This window comes from Delphinapterus leucas, chromosome 4 (assembly GCF_059928025.1).
Source record: "Delphinapterus leucas isolate spDelLeu-1000000601 "Yukka" chromosome 4, BTC_Dleu_Yukka2, whole genome shotgun sequence".
In the NCBI taxonomy this organism is placed as follows: Eukaryota; Metazoa; Chordata; class Mammalia; order Artiodactyla; family Monodontidae; genus Delphinapterus; species Delphinapterus leucas.
In genome coordinates, this window is record NC_143132.1 from 143209231 (window position 1) to 143229202 (window position 19972).

Below are 19972 nucleotides of genomic sequence, written 5' to 3' on the forward strand. Positions count from 1 at the left end.
TAATGAGGATATATGTGTTGGATTTCACACTGCGGCAAACACTAATTATATTAACACTTTTTTTTTAACGTCTTTATTGGAGTATAAGTGCTTTACAATGGTGTGTTAGTTTCTGCTGTATAACAAAGTGACTCAGCTATACATATACATATATCCCCATATCTCCTCCCTCTTGCGTCTCCCTCCCACCCTCCCTATTCCACACCTCTAGGTGGTCACAAAACACGGAGCTGATCTTCCTGTGCTATGCGGATGCTTCCCACTAGGTATCTATTTTACATTTGGTACTGTATATAAGTCCATGCCACTCTCACTTCATCCCAGCTTACCCTTCCCCCTCACCGTGTCCTCAAGCCCATTCTCTACGTCTGCATCTTTATTCCTGTCCTGCCCCTAGGTTCATCAGAAACTCTTTTTTTTTTAGATGCCATATATATATGTGTTGGCATACGATATTTGTTTTTCTCTTTCTGTCTTACTTCACTCTATATGACACACTCTAGGTCCATCCACCTCACTACAAATAACTCAATTTCATTTCTTTTTATGGCTGAATAATATTCCATTGTATACATGTGCCACATCTTCTTTATCCATTCATCTGTCGATGGACACTTAGGTTCCTTCCACGTCCTGGCTATTGTAAATAGAGCTGAAATGAACATTGTGGTACATGACTCTTTTTGAATTATGGTTTTCTCAGCGTATATGCCCAGTAGTAGGATTACTGGGTTGTATGGTAGTTCTATTTTTAGTTTTTTAAGGAACCTCCATACTGTTCTACATAGTGGTTATATCAGTTTACATTCCCACCAACAGTGCAAGAGGGTTCCCTTTTCTCCACACCTTCTCCAGCATTTACTATCTGTAGATTTTTTGATGATGGCCATTCTGACTGATGTGAGGTGATACCTCATTGTAGTTTTGATTTGCATTTCTCTAATGATTAGTGATATTGAACATTCTTTCATGTGTTTGCTGGCAATCTGTATATCTTCTTTGGAGAAATGTCTATTTAGGTTTTCTGCCCATTTTTGGATAGGGTTGTTTGTTTTTTTGATATTGAGCTGCATGAGCTGCTTGTAAATTTTGGAGGCTAAATCTTTGTCAGTTCCTTCATTTGCTAATATTTTCTCCCATTCTGAGGGTTGTCTCTTGGTCTTGTTTATGGTTTCCTTTGCTGTGCAAAAGCTTTTAAGTTCATTAGGTCCCATTTGTTTATTTTTGTTTTTATTTCCATTTCTCTAGGAGGTGGGTAAAAAGGATCTTGCTGTGATATATGTCCTAGAGTGCTCTGCCTATGTTTTCCTCTAAGAGTTTGACAGTGTCTGGCCTTACATTTAGGTCTTTAATCCATTTTGAGTTTATTTTTGTGTATGGTGTTAGGGGGTGTTCTAATTTCATTCTTTTATATGTAGCTGTCCAGTTTTCCCAGCACCACTTATTGAAGAGGCTGTCCTTTCTCCACTGCACATTCCTGCCTCCTTTATCAAAAATAAGGTGACCATATGTGCGTGGGTTTATCGCTGGGCTTTCTTTCCTGTTCCATTGATCTCTATTTCTGTTTTTGTGCCAGTACCATACTGTCTTGATTACTGTAGCTTTGTAATGTAGTCTGAAGTCCAGGAGCCTGATTCCTCCAGCTCCATTTTTCTTTCTCAAGATTGCTTCGGCTATTCAGGGTCTTTTGTGCTTCCATACAAATTGTGAAATTTTTTGTTCTAGTTCTGTGAAAAATGCCATTGGTAATTAGATAGGGATTGCATTGAATCTGTAGATTGCTTTGGGTAGTATAGCCATTTTCACACTGTTGATCCTTCCAATCCAAGAACATGGTGTATCTCTCCATCTGTTTCTATCATCTTAAATTTCTTTCATCAGTGTCTTATAGTTTTCTGCATACAGGTCTTTTGTCTCCTTAGGTAATTTTATTCCTAGGTATTTTATTCTTTTCATTACAATGGTAAATGGGAGTGTTTCCTTAAATTCTCTTTCAGATTTTTCATCATTAGTGTATAGGGATGCCAGAGATTTCTGTGCATTAATTTTGTATCCTGCTACTTTACCAAACTCATTCCTTAGCTCTAGTAGTTTTCTGATGGTATCTTTAGGATTCTCTCTGTATCGTATCATGTCATCTGCAAACAGTGACAGCTTTACTTCTTTTCCGATTTGGATTTCTTTTATTTCTTTTTCTTCTCTGATTGCTGTGGCTAAAACTTCCAAAACAATGTTGAATAATAGTGGTGCGAGAGGAGAGCCTTGTTTTGTTCCTGATCTTGGTGAAAATGGTTTCAGTTTTTTACCACTGAGAATGATGTTGGCTGTGGGTTTGTCATATATGGCCTGTATTATGTTGAGGTAAGTTCCCTCTATGCCTGCTTTCTGGAGGTTTTTAATCATAAATGGGTGTTGAATTTTGTCGAAAGCTTTCTCTGCATCTATTGAGATGATCATATGGGTTTTCTCCTTCAATTTCTTAATATGGTGTATCACATTGATTGATTTGCATATATTGAAGAATCCTTGCATTCCTGCAGTAAACCCCACTTGATCATGGTGTATGATCCTTTTAACGTGCTGTTGGATTCTGTTTGCTAGTATTTTGTTGAGGATTTTGCATCTATGTTGATTAGTGATATTGGCCTGTACTTTTCTTTCTTTGTGACATCTTTGTCTGGTTTTGGTATCAGGGTTGTGGTAGCCTCCTAGAATGAGTTTGGGAGTGTTCCTCCCTCTGTTATATTTTGTATGAGTTTGAGAAGTATAGGTGTTAGCTCTTCTCTAAATGTTCGATAGAATTCACCTGTGAAGCCATCTGGTCCTGAGATTTTGTTTGTTGGAAAATTTTTAATCACAATCTCAATTTCAGTGCTTGTGATTGATCTGTTTATATGTTCTATTCCTTCCTGGTTCCGTCTCAGAACGTTGTGCTTTTCTAAGAATTTGTCCATTTCTTCCAGGTTGTCCAGTTTATTGGCATATAGTTGCTTGCAGTAATCGCTCATGATCCTTTGTATTTCTGCAGTGACAGTTGTTACTTCTCCTTTTTCATTTCTAATTCTATTGATTTGTGTGTTCTCCCTTTTTTTCTTGATGAGTCTGGCTAATGGTTTATCAATTTTGTTTATCTTCTCAAAGAACCAGCTTTTAGTTTTATGGATCTTTGCTATTGTTTCCTTCATTTCTTTTTTATTTATTTCTGATCTGATCTTTATGATTTCTTTCCCTCTGCTAACTTTGGGGGTTTATTGTTCATCTTTCTCTAATTAGTTTAGCTGTTAGGTTAGGTTGTTTATTTGAGATGTTTCTTGTTTCTTGAGGTAGGATTGTATTGCTATAAACTTCCCTCTTAGAACTGCTTTTGCTGCATCCCATAGGTTTTGTGTTGTCGTGTTTTCATTGTCATTTGTCTCTAGGTAGTTTTTTATTTCCCTTTGATTTCTTCAGTGATCACTGGTTATTAAGTAGTGTATTGTTTGGCCTCCATGTGTTTTTATTTTTTACAGATTTTTCCCTGTAATTTATATCTAGCCTCATAGCGTTGTGGTTGGAAAAGATACTTGATATGATTTCAATTTTCTTAAATTTACCAAGGCTTGATTTGTGACCCAGGATATGATCTATCCTGCAGAATGTTCCATGAGCACTTGAGAAGAAATTGTATTCTGTTGTTTTTGGATGGAATGTCCTATAAATATCATTTAAGTCCATCTTGTTTAATGTGTCATTTAAAGCTTGTGCTTCCTTACTTATTTTCACATTGGACAATCTGTCCATTGCTGAAATGGGGGTGCTAAAGTCCCCTACAATGATTGTGTTACTGTCACTTTCCCTTTTTATGTCTGTTAGCATTTGCCTTATGTATTGAGGTGCCCTGACGTTGGGTGCATAGATATTTACAATTGCTATATCTTCTTAGATTGATCCCTTGATCATTAGGTAGTGTCCTTCTTTGTCTCTTGTAATAGTCTTTATTTTAAAGTCTATCTTGTCTGATATGAGAATTGCTACTGCAGCTTTCCTTTGATATCCACTTTCATAGAATATCTTTTTCCATCCCCTCACTTTCAGTCTGTATGTGTCCCTAGGTTTGAAGTGGGTATCTTGTAGACAGCATATATACAGCTCATGTTTTTGGATCCATTCAGCCAGTCTATGTGTTTTGGTTGGAGCATTTACTCCATTTGCATTTAAGGTAATTATCGATATGTATGTTCCTATTACCATTTTTGTAATTTTTGGGGGGTTGTTATTATAGGTCTTTTCCTTCTCTTGTGTTTCCTGCCTAGAGAAGTTCCTTTAGCATTTGTTGTAAAGCTGGTTTGGTGGTGCTGAATTCTCTTCTCTTTTGCTTTTGTGTAAAAGTTTTAATTTCTCCATCGAATCTGAATGAGATCCTTGCTGGGTAGAGTAATCTTCTGTTGTAGGTTTTTCCCTTTCATCCCTTTAAATATGGCCTGCCACTCCCTTCTGGCTTGCAGAGTTTCTGCTGAAAGATCAGCTGTTAACCTTAGGGGGATTCCCTTGTATGTTATTTGTTGTTTTTCCCTTGATGCTTTTAATATTTTTTTCTTTGTATTTAATTTTTGATAGTTTGATTAATATGTGTCTTGGTGTGTTTCTCCTTGGATTTATCCTGTATGGAACTCTCTGAACTTCCTGGACTTGATTGACTCTTTCCTTTCCCATATTAGGGAAGTTTTCAACTATAATCTCTTCAAATATTTTCTCAGCCCCTTTCTTTTTCTCTTCTTCTTCTGGGACCCCTATAATTAGAATGTTGGTGTGTTTAATGTTGTCCGAGAGCTCTCTGAGACTGTCCTCAATTCTTTTCATTCTTTTTTCTTTATTCTGCTCTGCAGTAATTCCACTATTTTATCTTCCAAATCACTTCTCCGTTCTTCTGCCTCAGTTATTCTGCTATTGATTCCTTCTAAAGAATTTTTAATTTCATTTATTGTGCTGTTCATCATTGTTTATTTGCTCTTTAGTTCTTCTAGTTCCTTGTTAAGTGTTTCTTTTATTTTCTCCATTCTATTTCCAAGATTTTGGATCATCTTTAGTGTCATTACTCTGAATTCTTTTTCAGTTAGACTGCCTATTTCCTCTTCATTTGTTTGGTCTGGTAAGTTTTTACCTTTCTCCTTCATCAGCTGTGTGTTTCTCTGTCTTCTCATTTTGCTTAACTTACTGTGTTTGGGGTTTCCTTTTGGCAGGCTGCAGGTTTGTAGTTCCCGTTGTTTTTGGTATCTGCCCCCAGTGGCTAATGCTGATTCAGTGGGTTGTGTAGGCTTCCTTTTGGAGGGGACTAGTGCCTGTGTTCCGGTGCATGAGGCTGGATCTTGTCTTTCTGGTGGGCAGGACTGCATCTGGTGGTGTGTTTTGGGGTGTCTGTGACCTTATTATGATTTTAGGCAGCCTCTCTGTAATGGGTGGGGTTGTGTTCCTGTCTTGCTAGTTGGTTGGCATAGGGTGTCCAGCACTGTAGCTTGCTGGTCGTTAAGTGGAGCTGGGTCTTAGCATTGAGATGGAGATCTCTGGGAGAGTTTTCTCTATTTGATATTATGTGGAGCCAGGAGGTCTCTGGTGGACCAGTGTCCTGAACTCGGATCTCCCACCTCAGAGGCACAGACCTGACACCAGCCGGAGCACCAAGACCCTGTCAGCCACACGACCAGGTATGTGGGAGATTCTTGCGTTTTGGGAAGTCTGAGGTCTTCTGCCAGCATTCAATAGATGTTCTGTAGGAGTTGTTCCACGTGTAGTTGTATTTCTGATGTATTTGTGAGGAGGAGGGTGATCTCCACGTCTTACCCCTCCACCATCTTGAAGGTCTCTCGTTAGCACATCTTTTGTTGTCTATCTTAGTCTTCATTAATTCTAAGTTTTGTTACTTGGATAACTAATATTTACCTCATATAAAATTAATAGACTTTATTATTTTTTTAAATTTCATGACTGAATATTATAGATGTTATAGTCCTTATGTTTTCTATTGGAGTTAAATTTGGAAATTTTACCACTCAAAAACTACAACTATAAACAGGATAAGTATGCCAAAAGACTTTCTATAATTTAGTGTATGCATAAATCATGGTTTTTCAGTAGTTTATTTTGAATCATTAAATTATTTTTACTAAAAATGATCAAGTAATTCCAAAATTCAATATCTAATTTAGAGCTACATAGCACCTGAAAGTGGATAACTTATATGGAGCCAAAATTGTTAGTTTTTACACATACCAGTGTACATGTTATGTGGAAGTTTTTTGAGACGGTAACGTTATACAATAAAATGAAAGCAATGTACAAAGTCAATATAATAAAATAGTTATAGACAATAAATGGGAGTTTTCTTAGAAATCTGCTGGGAATGTGTGCTGTGTCCTTTGACCTGCCAGCATTTTCACAGATGGGGCTTCAGATAATAAAAACGGGAGTCCATGTTCCCCATCAGAGGCATGCTCCTTTTGGATGCCTTGTCCATCTTTGAGTGCCAAGAGCCCTGCACAGGACAAAGAGCACAACAGGTCCTCAACTGACACATTTTCATAGTACTTAAGGATGTTGCAAAGCTGAAAGGTATAGCTGTGCTTTAGATCTTCCAGTAAAAATTAGAAACGGTCAACTGGGAGCAATCTGTACAAAAAAACCAACATTTGGGAATTTAACTTGGCAAAAGTTTACTTTAACTAATAGTAATGCAAGACTTTGTGTGTGTGTGTGTTTTTTTAAGATTCCCCAGCAGTTTACTAAGGCTGCATTACTAAAAGAAAAAACAATTCTAAATATATACTAGAAACATTATACTACCACCCAATTGGCAAAAATTTTTAAGTGTGACAACGTCGAGTGTTGGTGAGACTGTGGAATAATGAGAACTCTGCAAACACTGCTGAGTATTTGCTACTGTCTTCCCACTGGACAGGCTACATCTGGGGATTAACTTTTGTCTTTCCTGGTAGAGAAGAGAGCAGGGGACACTTTTGAAAATGTATGTCCTGCTTTCAGGCAAATAGGAAGAAGGCAGGGAGCTTTTCTGGCTTCTCTTCCTTCTCAGTTACCTTCAGCTCAAAATAATTCTTATTCCAAAGTGGCACATTTGAGGATGGCATAGTCTGCTACCGTTTCATTACCTTACTTCCAAAAGGACAGTAGTCAACTACGTGAATGGTTTTCTTTTCTTTATTGTGTTAAAAACCTGAAAATTTCTTTTCAAAATAAAAATCGATGGGGCAGCTCACTATGTAAAGGTACAACATATTCTGTGTTGCTGCTAATGACAAAACTAGAAACAAGGAGAGGGAGTTAGAAGGAGGAAGACGCCTATTTGAAGAAAGTAGGAAGGATGCGTCAAACTAAGCGCTGGCAAAAGGCAGAGGGCTCACCATTGCCAGAAGCATTCAAGGCCTTGTTGACCGCATCCTTATGAAGTATGACATGGATGGGGTTCTTCCATTCAAAGAGAAGTTAGGATGGAAGGACTTCTTTTCTGGGCCGTTCCATCTGATGTTGACGTTGAGGGTCAAAACTGATGTACGAGTCCACCATGACCCTGGTACAAAACAGAAATCAGTGGTGGTATCGACCACGCCCAACCCACCTGGTTGCATTCTTTCAGCCTTACCTTTTCTTCTGCAGGCAGTTGCTCTTAACTGCTGCTTCTCCCTCTGTCTGCTGCCCTTTCTTTTCCATAAACTTCTCATTTAAGATAAGCAGGAGGGACAAATGCTGACAGGATGAGCAAGGATCAGGTGGTATGAAAATCTCATCCACTAATCCTAGCAATCAATTACAGCCATTCTTAGGATTTTGAGTCCCTCAAGCCCCTTCATTAATCAACCCCCAGTTATTCATTCTGCCCACACGTGCAACTCAAATTTGCTGTGGCATCATACTGTGTTCAGAGGAGTGTCTCACAAGCAATGGAAAAAGACTGGGTATCTTTAGAATATTAGTCGGCAGCTGGTTTAGTTAAATCTCTCTCCACCCTCGCTGTACTATATTGATTAAATTGTAAAGAAATGGCTAAATGAAGATATTATTTGTATTTGGTGCATATGCTCTCATGCACACCATTCTATTTTAATTTACTTTTTAACAAGTAAGTCAATATTATTTTAAAATTATTTCCCATCTGGCATGCATGCTAATAAAGAAATCTACTAATTTGTGCCATATCAAATTTAACCTTTTTTTCTTTTTGTACTTTCTAATTACATAGTTCTCAAGGAAATCAAACTGGAAAAACTGGTTTTAATCTTCTTGCCTTTTAGTTCTCATACATAACCATTTAGTGAGAGAGAGAAATAAACACTAGTTTTTGGAGGTCTTAACCATGTGAGAACAAAACACGTACAGTTATCTATTATTTGTCTTTATTTTCATCATGCTTGTGTAAAACCTAAATACAGCAAGGTAAACTGATTATCCTGCAAAATAATTCGGCGTGATCTGAATCATAAAAGAATTCAATTATTGTCTGCCTCATTTTGGTGGGGTATATTATGATCAATTTTTTGAAATTCTGTAAATCACATGTATGTATGTATATATGGTAATTCTCTATTACCCTGTTTGTTTATTCATTTCACATGATACCAGCACCATGTGCCACAAGAGACTGCTTATGCATACACACATACGTGAGGCATTAACATTTCTAAGTGCTAAATTCATATGACTCAATTCATTATAGTTTTGGAAATATTTTTCCTGATTCAAACTGTGTGTATGTGTGCTTATAGACAGTTGTGCACGTTGATAGTAAATGGAATTAACAAGAAAAGTTAGATATAAAAATTTCTGTATTAACGAATTTTCATGTATTTTTCAACATAAAGTTGAGAAACATTATACTTTCTAGATATCTCAGAATGAAAACCATACTGCTGCCTTTTAGGAAGGTTAGGGTTAGGGTCTGGAGGAGACCACATTCTTACTGCAACATTTGAATGAGTCGCTGAGTTAATTCACTGAAGGTGTAAAATTTTATGGGAAGTGAGACAACTACAGGGGAAAGAGCAGCTGGACCCAGTATAGTTGGTGAATCTCCTCCTCACCCCCGTGGTTCTTTTATGAGGAACACCAGATCTGGGAGGCTCTTTTTTCCCTCATCACAATCTAATTTTATTCTGTGTTTCCCTCACTCTGAAAGAACGCGTGCTCCCCATTTCTGCCCTTCCGTTAAGGGAACATTTACATTGCCACCACATCTTTGTCAGTGGAGAGAACACAGAGCGATTTCTCAGTTCTCCCTGGACAGATGCTTAATCCTCATCTTTCCAGAATCAAAGACAGTTCATTCCCCCACATTCAATTCTGTGACCCAGATTTAATATTCTTTTACCTGGGCGCTGCCAATGCTGAATTGAATCTAAGGGCTAAAATCGGAAATACATTTCTCTGCACTGACCTATTGGTATTGCCCCTAAAATGTATTTGAAAGTGCAGTAAATCTTTAAGATAACGGACAGAAAATGGAATTGCCTGCAAAAGATGCCCTGTTTCTCTCTTGCTTACTATCTTCATGACTTTAAACAATTTCCTTAAATCTCCTGAGTCATGAGTAAAATGTCAGTGATAGTACACCTGAGAGAGTTGGCATGGGAACAACACAAACTAACAAACATGAAAATATGTTTTGTAAATCACAGTACAAGAGAACTATGTCTATTATTATGTGTATGACAAAAGTAGGTTTTTAAAAAAAAGTCAGCTATCTAAAAATAATTATGTAGTAACCCAAATGGGAAAAGAACTTGAAAAAGAATAGCTACATGCATATGTATAACTGAATCACTTTGCCCTACACCTGAAACTAACACAACATTGTTAATCAACTCTACCGCTCACTGAAACCTACAATCCTTATATGATACCAGAGTCCTAGAAATCTTAGCATATAATACGTATCTAGGTTTTTTTTCCCTGAAAATAAACCTGAAAGTACTCAAGTACTTCAAAAATATATTTGTATCCATAAATTTAAAAGATAGATTGTATTCTTTTGCTGTTAACATTCTTTGTGTTTAAAAGTCTTACCATTACTTCTTTTTAAACGTAAAAATAAACACATCTTCTTTTCATCCAATTAACTCAATTGAGTAACAGATTATTTTTTAAAAAGCTTTCTAAACTAATATTTTGTAATGAGTCATCCAAGAAAAGATCTTCTCTGTTCAGAAGTCTGCACCTCTATTTTATTCTTTAGTCAACCACATAGCTTTAAAAATGTTTACTGTATCAATCAACCAAAGACCAATCACTTCTTCCATTCCTCCATTCAGGAGAGCACCCCAGGTATGTGGATGGTGGCAGTGGGTTTTCTGTAAAATCTGTGGTAGAACCTGGTGATCAGTTAGTAAATACACAAAGACATTTATTCCTTCAATTTGATAATGAACTACTTATCGACTGCTTTATTTCAACAGCTGCTGGTCTAAGCTGTTAAATTGCTCAGCTAATGCACAAATACATGAGTCTAGAAAGTTGACTCATGAGTCAACTGACATGAGTCTCTAGAAAGAGAAAGAATGAAAAGGTCACCTGCTACCCTAACAACTTCACAACATTCCCCTGAGCTCCCAGCCCCCTTTGGTGGCCATACTTCAGGGATGCATTGGTACTTTTTGCCATGATAGCACTTTTACTCTGCAGTGGAAATCACCTTGGGATTGTGTTCATCCTTTGTGAGTGGCTTATCGACTAGCTTCATCCTTTCATATTCTCAGTATTAACAATGGAAGTTTGTTGGGGTTTTTTTTTTTTTTTTTTTGCGGTACACGGGCCTCTCACTGTTGTGGCCTCTCCCGTTGCGGAGCACAGGCTCCGGACGCGCAGGCTCAGCGGCCATGGCTCACGGGCCCAGCCGCTCCGCGGCATGTGGGATCTTCCCGGACCGGGGCACAAACCCGTGTCCCCTGCATCGGCAGGCGGACTCTCAACCACTGCGCCACCAGGGAAGCCCACAATGGAAGTATTTTAATATTTTTATTTTTTGACAAAAATGACTTCTAATAATGCCATCTTAATAAGTTAGATCATTCACAATACTCTAGAATAATTAATGTTTTCTTTTTGAGTCACCTAGAACTTGCTTCCAGATCTGAGATATGACTGGTCTCTGTTGAGGCACCAAAATCCAAGGCACAGAATTGGAATTTAAGAGACTTGAATCCAGGTCTTGCTCTTTTCACTAACTAGCTGAGGGGTTTAGTTCATCATGTGTGACCCTGGGCAGATCACTTGACGTCTTTTCTGCCTCAGTTTTCTCATCTGTAAAAGGGACTAATAAAAATACTTACCGCTTAGCATTGTTGTAAGGAGTCAATGAGATTATGATTATAAAGGTCGTAGAACAGCACTGTGTTCATGTTAAGAACATATGTGTTATCTATAATAATGTAATAGTAATCTGTTTTGTCAGAATTCCTGTATTATCTCATCTCACAGGCTATAATGAGAACCAGATGACTTACTAAATGTTGTATTAGTTTTTTTATTGCTGCATAGCCAATTACTGCAAACACATCAGCTTAAAACAATACCCGTTTATTTTCTCATAGTTTCTATAGGTCAGAAGTCCAGATCTACCTTAGCTGAAGTCTCTCCTCAGGGCCTCAGAAGGCTGAAATCAAGGTGTCAGCTTGTGGTCCATTCTGGAGCCCAGGATTCTCTTCCTATCTCATGTGGCTGTTGAGCAAATTTCTTTATGGTTGTGGGACTAAGGTCTCCGTTTCTCACGAGATGTCAGTGAGGGGTCATTCTCAGCAGTTAGAGGCTGCCCGCCGTTCCCGGCCGTGTGGCCCTCCCCATAATACGCAGTTGCTTCCTTCCAGGCCAGGAAGAGCATGCCTCACTGCTTTCCAATCCCTTAACACCAGATGAAGAAAGGTCGGCTTTAAAGGGCTCACCTGATGAGGGCAGGCCACGCAGATCATCTCTCTTTACCCCTATGCTGTAACGTGATCACACCTTCATATCTCATCATGCTCAGGGGATCCACCCTTACCCAAGGGGAAGAGATCAGAGGAGAGTGAGGGTGGTGGCAGGGGATTGGGGGTGGGGGGCATCTTAGAATTCTCCTTCAAATGTGAAGTGAAAAGTAAATATGATCTACAAATGTGTAAAGTGCACATTATTGTAATCTTTATTATTGTTACCATTACGATCGTGATACCAACAAGTTCTTAACCTCACATGACACGATTCCACGTACTTGCAATGGTTTACATTAGCTGTAAAGAGTACTCCAATTCATTTAAAAATTATGTAACTCAGAGCTTAGCATTCGTTTCCTAGCTCCTTGAATTCCTATTCTCTTTGGGGTACTTACTTCCCAATGTCCTTCCTTTGATCTTTGTCACTGAATCACAACACTCCCGAAGAACAAAATCCCACAGACAAATATGTTTCTGTTGGGGTTGCCAGTGCAGAAAATGAGCAGCCTTCATCACACTTACGTGTATGCACCAATCCCAAAATTCCCCATAACTTGGTCATACTCAACTCTAAAACAAATTAAAGAAAATATAACCCTTTCCAGTCCTTTAATGATATTTAACCCAAGAACTATGTGACAGACTCTGAGAAGTTTATTCATAGGTGGCAGGATTGAACTCTAGATGGTCCACATGTCTATGGTTTTGTCCTTTGACCAGCCCTCACAAGGATGTCAAATATTGTAAAAAGTTTGATAAATAGATAGTAAAATATAATATAAATATAAAATAAATACAAATATAAAATAAACATAAAATAAAAATATATTAAAAGGATGATGTACGGAATGGTTGAAAATGATTGTATCTTCCATTTAAATGATGGGAAGTTTAACCTAGAAATCCAAAAAGAAACTTCTGGTATTTTGTGAATACAAACACCTTCAGGGCAAGGATCAGTTTCATAAACATACGGAAATTAGTAAAACTTTTGTACACGGAATAGAGTACTACTGGATAAAAAATAAATAAAAAGAACATGGACTGCAAATTATACTTTTGTTCAGAGTCGTCTCTGCCACTGTTGGCAAGATGATCGTGGATGAGCTACTTTTCCCACTGAGACTTAGTTTCTGCCTCTGCTAATACTGCCTGCTATGTACTGTCTGCTATGTTACCATCGTCGTCTACGGTGGAAGATGTTCTGAGTAAGTGAAACAATCTAAGCTAAGTTCTTAGGACAATGTCTGGTACACAGTGAGCATTCAGTAAGTGTTGCCTATTGTTATTATTATTTATTTTAATTATGTTAACATGTGGCCCAAAGTCTGGAATGTATTATGCTCAAAAAATACTACTTTCTTCACCTTTCTCCAATACCTGTTTGTTGAGTTGAGCTGGATCTGTCAAGAAGAATATTTTGGATATTGTCAATCTAAAGTACGTTAAGAGGTTACCGTTAATCTAATTTAATATAGTTTCTTCCTCCCTTCCTTCCCCCCCGCCCACCTGCCTGTCTTCCTTCCATCTTCTCTTCTTACCTTGTCTTTCCTTCTTTCCTTCTCCTCTCTCTCTTTCTCCTAAATGCCCTTACTCTATCCTTTTTTTCTCAAGCAGATATTATTTTAAATTTTCGAACAACCTATGTCAGCAAGTCTGGCCAAGTTATCTTTGAAGCAAGATCAATTTGCATCCACTATGTCACAACCTGGTTCATCATTGATTTAATTGCTGCCCTGCCTTTTGATCTCCTGTATGCTTTCAACGTCACAGTGGTGAGTAAAGAGCTCCCTTCCACATGACCTTGAAGGTTGGTTTTACCCCTGTGCTTATTTTTCACATGTTCAGGTTTTAAATGTTTGTCGCAATTTGTATGTCCAGGATTTTGTGCCCTTTTTAATAAAGAGGCCAGTGTCACCAATGATATGCAGGCCAGATTCTCCACTTAAAGGAGTTACTTCCTTTTCGAAATTTGTATTACCCATTTCTAATCATTTAAATACTTAGAACCAGGATATTAAAAGCTTGAATTTATCATCAAATTGACTCACTAAACAAATCCTTTGATAAGGAAACCATCTGCAGGAATAGAAGCATTACTTTATGTTACTGAGCCAGATATTTCCCTCAAGAATTTGGTGGAGAGTTTGAAGATTTCTTCTACTTGTATGACTTCTACTCGCTACCTTTTGAATATTTCATTATTCATCGGCAAAACAAACAGAAGACCTATCAAGATAGAAAGATAGGTTGAAATTAAAATAGAATTCAACTACTTCTTAGAAGTCCCTGTAAAAATGTTGGATTGAGCAAAAATCTAAATGATAAAATGACCAACGTAAACCAAGCATCCTCTTGAATTTTTATTGATATTTGTAACTTCTCTTTCTTCATCTAAAACTTTTATTCTCAGATTTCTTACAGGAAAGAAAGTATGCCCTCTTGTAGTCATAGCTATTTTTACTATTTAAAGATTGACACTCTTAAAAGCATTAAGTGTTCCCTTATAAATAGAGAGACTTTTAGGAAGGTATAAGAGAATTTTTGGACCAGTAATACAATTTGCTGCCAGAGTAACCAATTTTAGCAGGCAAAAATTTACGAGACGTTAGTTCAAATTAAACATATTTCCTACTCAGTTGACAAACCTCTCCCCATAGAAATTATGTTCTCTATCAAGAATTTAATAGCATAGTTTTCAATATTAAACAAAGTGATCAATGTTTCAAATACAGTCATTACTGACTTCAGAACGAAGACTGAACTAAACTCCTGACTACATAGTACAGATTTGTGCATTTGTTGCATTTGTTAATTGCCTGTATAATAGTATTTTTCTTTTTCTTTCAATTTTTTTTTAAGTTGGGAAGTTGAGAGTGTCAACATCATTAAGAGGTTTATAACTCAGCTGAAGGGAAAGCTCTGGGGAAAATCTAGTATATAATATCAATCGGTGCTAAACTGGATTGTTATCTGAGCTTTTTAAAGTGCTTTTTAAGATTGAATTTGACTAGATAAGTATACTATTATGAAAGTGTAATGACTTAAAACAAGGCTTTTGCAAGACTGCCAAAAAATATCCTGAAGAAGTAGATAATTCATAAAATGATAAGAAAAATTTTCCAAATTATCCTGGAGAATTGTTAAATAAATGGTGTTTCATAGACTGCTGTAAATTAACTTGCTCTGCTACTAAATACTAATAATCATTTTTTATATTCCATCTCTCTTTGGGCACTGAACAAATAGGATAATTTTAAACATATATATATATCATGTACTCTAAAGTCTATAAAATAAAAAATAAGTAAAATGTTTATATATGATTAAAATTTCCATTGCCTAAAATTAACACGAGTAAATATTTTGAAAAAGTCTAATTCTCATAATTTGATGAATTTTAAATACTTGTACATTTTCACTGTGCTTCTGCTACCCTTCTTCATTCTCACTTGTGAAATACAGCACAAATCCTTTATAAAGATTTGAAGTTATAGATCAACATCTATATCAGAAAGAAAGAAAAAGAGGAAGGAAGTAAGGAATCTCTCTCTATTATCAGTGATAATTTTTCTGCTTTTCACAAGGGTGAGCTTATGATCATTTAACAATTGGCATATAAATTTGTTATTCCTCCCAATATATTAGTCAGTATGAAATATTCGATTTGAATAGAAAAGCTTGTTCAAAATATTATATTTACTTCCCAGGAAAGCATAAGTTATAAGGAAAAGTTCATAAGTTATGCTACTGTTATACTACACAGACTTACAAAAAGAAGAGCAGGAACAAACAAATAAAATAACAAAGGGGTTGATTTTCCAGGTCTAAAGTGGGTCCAGTTAGTGCATCTCCATAGATGACATTCTAAAATGCATGGCAACCATCAAAAATGTACTGCATGCTTTAGCTTTGGCTGTGCCCACGATTGCTGATGGCAAATATTTTACATGCAGCTCACACATTTACTTATTAAAACTTACTGTGTATAAGTCACGATGAAAGGCACAACGAGAGGTAAAATTGTGAATGAGACAAAGAATGAGAGTAAAAAGGCAAAAGTATGAATCCAAGTTTTATCACTTACCATCTGAGTGACTTCTTGGGAAAGTTAACATCAGAATAGGCCTAAAATCGAAAAAATTCCTGCAGGGTTTCTGAGTAGCCTAAAAAGGAAACTTTTCTATAAAATACCTTGCCAAGTGTCTAATACCTAGAAGGACCTCAGTACGGTAATCAACTTTTTTCTTTCTCCTTTTTCTTCCCTAGTGGATAGCCAGGAGGTGATTATGTCCACTTGCTAATAGGGGAAACTGCAGTTTGATAGAGGTTTTTGATGAATGCATCATTCACTGTCTTGCACCTGTCTACAAGGTGCTTATAATTCTTATCAATGACAAATTCAGAGCAGCATCCCAAGAGTAAGAAGGTCCTTTCTCTTTTTCAGATGATATATTTCCATCGAAATCAAATATGCCTCTTTCTTCTGTCATTCATCAAGAGCCAAAATTCACATTTTATAGCCGGAGGTTTTGGACTCAGATAGGAATAAATACAAATTTTTTTAAATGACAGCGAAATCACCAGGGCTGCCTCATCCTGGACTCCCAGGCTCATGTCCCTTATTTTTGTAAATGACTGTTGTTCTCATGTAAGGGCAGCCTCACGTTCTTCCCTCAAACATCCCCTTTCTGGCCAGAGAAAATGGGGAGCTTGCCTGCATCAGTACTCTACATTCAGATGGTGTGTTAGTCTACTCAGGCAGCTATAAGAAAATATCATAAACTGGATGGCTTCAACAACGGGAATTTATTTCTCACTCTCCTGATGGCTGGGAAGTCCAAGATCAAGCTTTCAGCCAATTTGATTCTTGGTGAGGGCTCTCTTCCTGGCTTGTAGACGGCTGTCTTCTTTCCACGTCCTCACGTGGCCCTCATATAGCGAGGGGAGGGAGCGAGAGATTGGGGTGGGTGGCGAACAAGAGAGAGGGTGCTGTGGTCTATTCTTATAGAGGCATTAATCCCATCTTGAGGACCCCACCCTCATGACCCCATCTAAACCAAATTACTTCCCAAAGACCCCATCTCAAATACCGTCACACTGGGGGTTAGGGCTTCAACATATGAAATTTGCAGGAACACAATTCAGTCCATAGCAGATGGTATCCTCCATTTGAGAGTTCTGCTCCAGGATTCACTTTACTTACAAAATTGTTATCTATCAAATTCACCTACCTATAAAATAAATTTCACCCCTAGTAATTCCTCTAAGCCACAAAGTAGAAACTGCATCTGACTTACAATCAGCTGGAGAAATGATAGATGAGAATGTGAGTATGAAGGAGAAGAAAGTAAAACTCTACCCAGAAGACCCACAAAAAGGAATAAAAGACCACAGCTACCTGGCAACTTCCTCAATTGACCTTATGATTTTTTTTTTTTTTTTTTTTTTTTTTTTTTTTGCCACACCACACTTTGCAGGATCTTAGTTGCCTGACCAGGGATCGAACCCAGGCCCACTGCCGTGGAAGTGTGGAGTCCTAACCACTGGACCACCAGGGAATTCCCATCCTTATGATGTTTTTATATTTCAGTATAGAATAATTCACAAGATTACAGTGGAAGACACTTTTATTGAATATCTATTGTTATAGTGAGCCTGGAGTGTTTTGCATCTTCACATAATAGCTTATCCGTTCACTCATTTAACACAAATTTACTGAGCACTTCCTATGTGTCAGGCACTGCTCTAGGTACATTTTTCTTGGAGATAAGGGAAGATGGCTGGAGGAGGGAGAAATTAGAAGTCAGTTGACTCCAGATAATTATAAAGGCAGACTCTCAAAAGATGCTCACCTTGTTTATGATTCTGCCTGTAAAGGAAAAATGATGCTTAGGTATAGTCATACAAACCACTTCCTTACCCTCTATTTATGGTTCACCCCCCAAATTAGAATAGGTCAAGGAACGTGTCAGATTCTATCTGCATATGAGTTAATGTTTTATTTAACTTTTCTTTTCTCTTGGAAGGTATTAAAAAGAGTGTATATTAGTGCACCACATGTGTTGTAATAGTGACATTGACCTTTCTGGTGGACACCAATGGTGCACATTTTTCAGTTGAGCCCTAAAGTCAAGAAAACTCCTTCACTACAAGTCTGTTGTTCTAGTTCATACAGAGGCAGCATCTAAAAGGTTTTTCCAAAATTTTGTTCCATTTGATTTTGGTTCCCTAAGCATGTTTGTTTAACAGAAAGCGCAGAATGTATGTGCTCCAGGCAAATGTTTTCTTTGTCTATCGATAATGTTAGAAGGACCATAGCAAAGCACATGAGGCAGGAGGTGCTACTGGTATTTGTGAGCAGATCTTACTCAAGTTTCTAGGTCTCACTATTTAAAAATAAGAAACCTAAGTTACTTTTGCTACCACTTTACAGGGTTTTACTTCAGTCTATACAAAGTTTTGTTATAACGCAGCTCCCTTACATGGAGAAGGGGAAGTGGAATTGAAAGAAATTAAAAGAAAGGGGTGGAGACATCTTCTATTCAATCCCAATCCCATAATGTGTTTCAGTTGTATATCAGAATATATAAGATTATCTTCAGTCATATAGGTAGAGAAAAAAAGATACATCTTAATTAAGGAAGATAATTATTCACTCAAAGAAATTAAATTGCCTTATCATCTTTTATCTTATCAATTTCCAATATATCAGGAAACGACATAGAAATGTTTATAAAATGGTCACAATGTTGGAATCCTGATTACGCTTAATTTCAAGAACTTCCCAGAGTGGCTGTAGATGAAGTGACTGTTGTGGATGTAATGACTCCGTGAGCCAAGCTGTGTGGCTCTGTTTTCCCACGCAGGTGTCTCTCGTGCATCTCCTGAAGACCGTCCGGCTGCTGCGTCTTCTGCGTCTCCTGCAGAAGTTGGACCGTTATTCCCAACACAGCACAATCGTCCTGACTCTGCTCATGTCCATGTTTGCCCTTCTTGCACACTGGATGGCATGTATCTGGTATGTCATTGGAAAAATGGAGATGGAAGACAACAGCCTTCTGAAGTGGGAAGTTGGTAAGGGCTTACATTTGTCGCATCTTCCAGTTTTAAGTGAAAAAGAGGATTGTCTAGAATTTGGAGGAGGTGAAAGATGAGGCTATAAATATATGTCTTCTGACTGTTGATTTGTCTCATCGTTTTTGGGGGTGTGTGGAGAGGGTCCATGGTACAAGTGATTTCTTTTAAGAAAGTTTTCTGGAACAACCTTGCATTTTTTTCAAAGAGAATTGGGTTAAGTTCTCAATGGGTGAACTTTTAAAAATGCCCAGCGCGTCTGTAGAAGTGTTTAGATAAGTAATGTGTGATCTTATCTTAGCATATCCAATGGAGGGCTAGTAACAATAAATCATGGGGAACTGGCCAGTCATTACAATATTTTTAAATCATAAGAAAATGATCACTTGTATTTGAGGTGGCAAGTGAATAATAAAAAGGATATCTCTACTATTTTCTCCTAAAAAAAGAGAGACAGCACTATCATACTGACTTCCACATTTAGTGTACTTTGAGAACTTGTGATGATACAGAAGAAAGGATATTTACAAATATAATTTGTAAAGTTTTGTGTCCGCATAATCCATGGGAATTTAAGGGAGTTGTTTCAAGTGTTACATAATTCTGCATAAATGAATCTGAAATGTTCTGCACATGAACACATTTTTAAACTTATATCAACCACAAGAACTTTCTAAAAAAATGAAAATTCTGAAGGCTATAACCCTCTATCCTAAAATATCTGCGTTCTCACAGTCTTTCTTTTTAGAGAATTGTCATAGTACCTTATGTAGGGGATTTTTTCTTCTTAATCTGACATTTAATCAGAGAATATGTTTCCTGGTTAGCTAGAAAATCCTTCACTTATCTTCTCCTCCGAAAATCAATCTTGGACTTTTGAAAGAAGCTCAGACCTTTGCCCAGGGATAAAGCCATAGAGATTCTCAAGAGAAAAAATGCTCTAACTTCTT

General features: G+C 37.3%; 1 protein-coding gene across 1 annotated transcript in view; it reads left to right on the forward strand.

The window, feature by feature from the left end:
* Positions 1–19972, forward strand: part of KCNH8 (potassium voltage-gated channel subfamily H member 8) — a 384197-nt gene that overhangs the window by 241586 nt on the left and 122639 nt on the right. Inside the window, exons 6-7 of the mRNA XM_089911194.1 lie at positions 13560–13720; positions 18815–19022. Coding sequence (XP_089767320.1) covers positions 13560–13720; positions 18815–19022 — 369 coding nt within the window. The remainder of the gene's footprint in view (positions 1–13559; positions 13721–18814; positions 19023–19972) is intronic.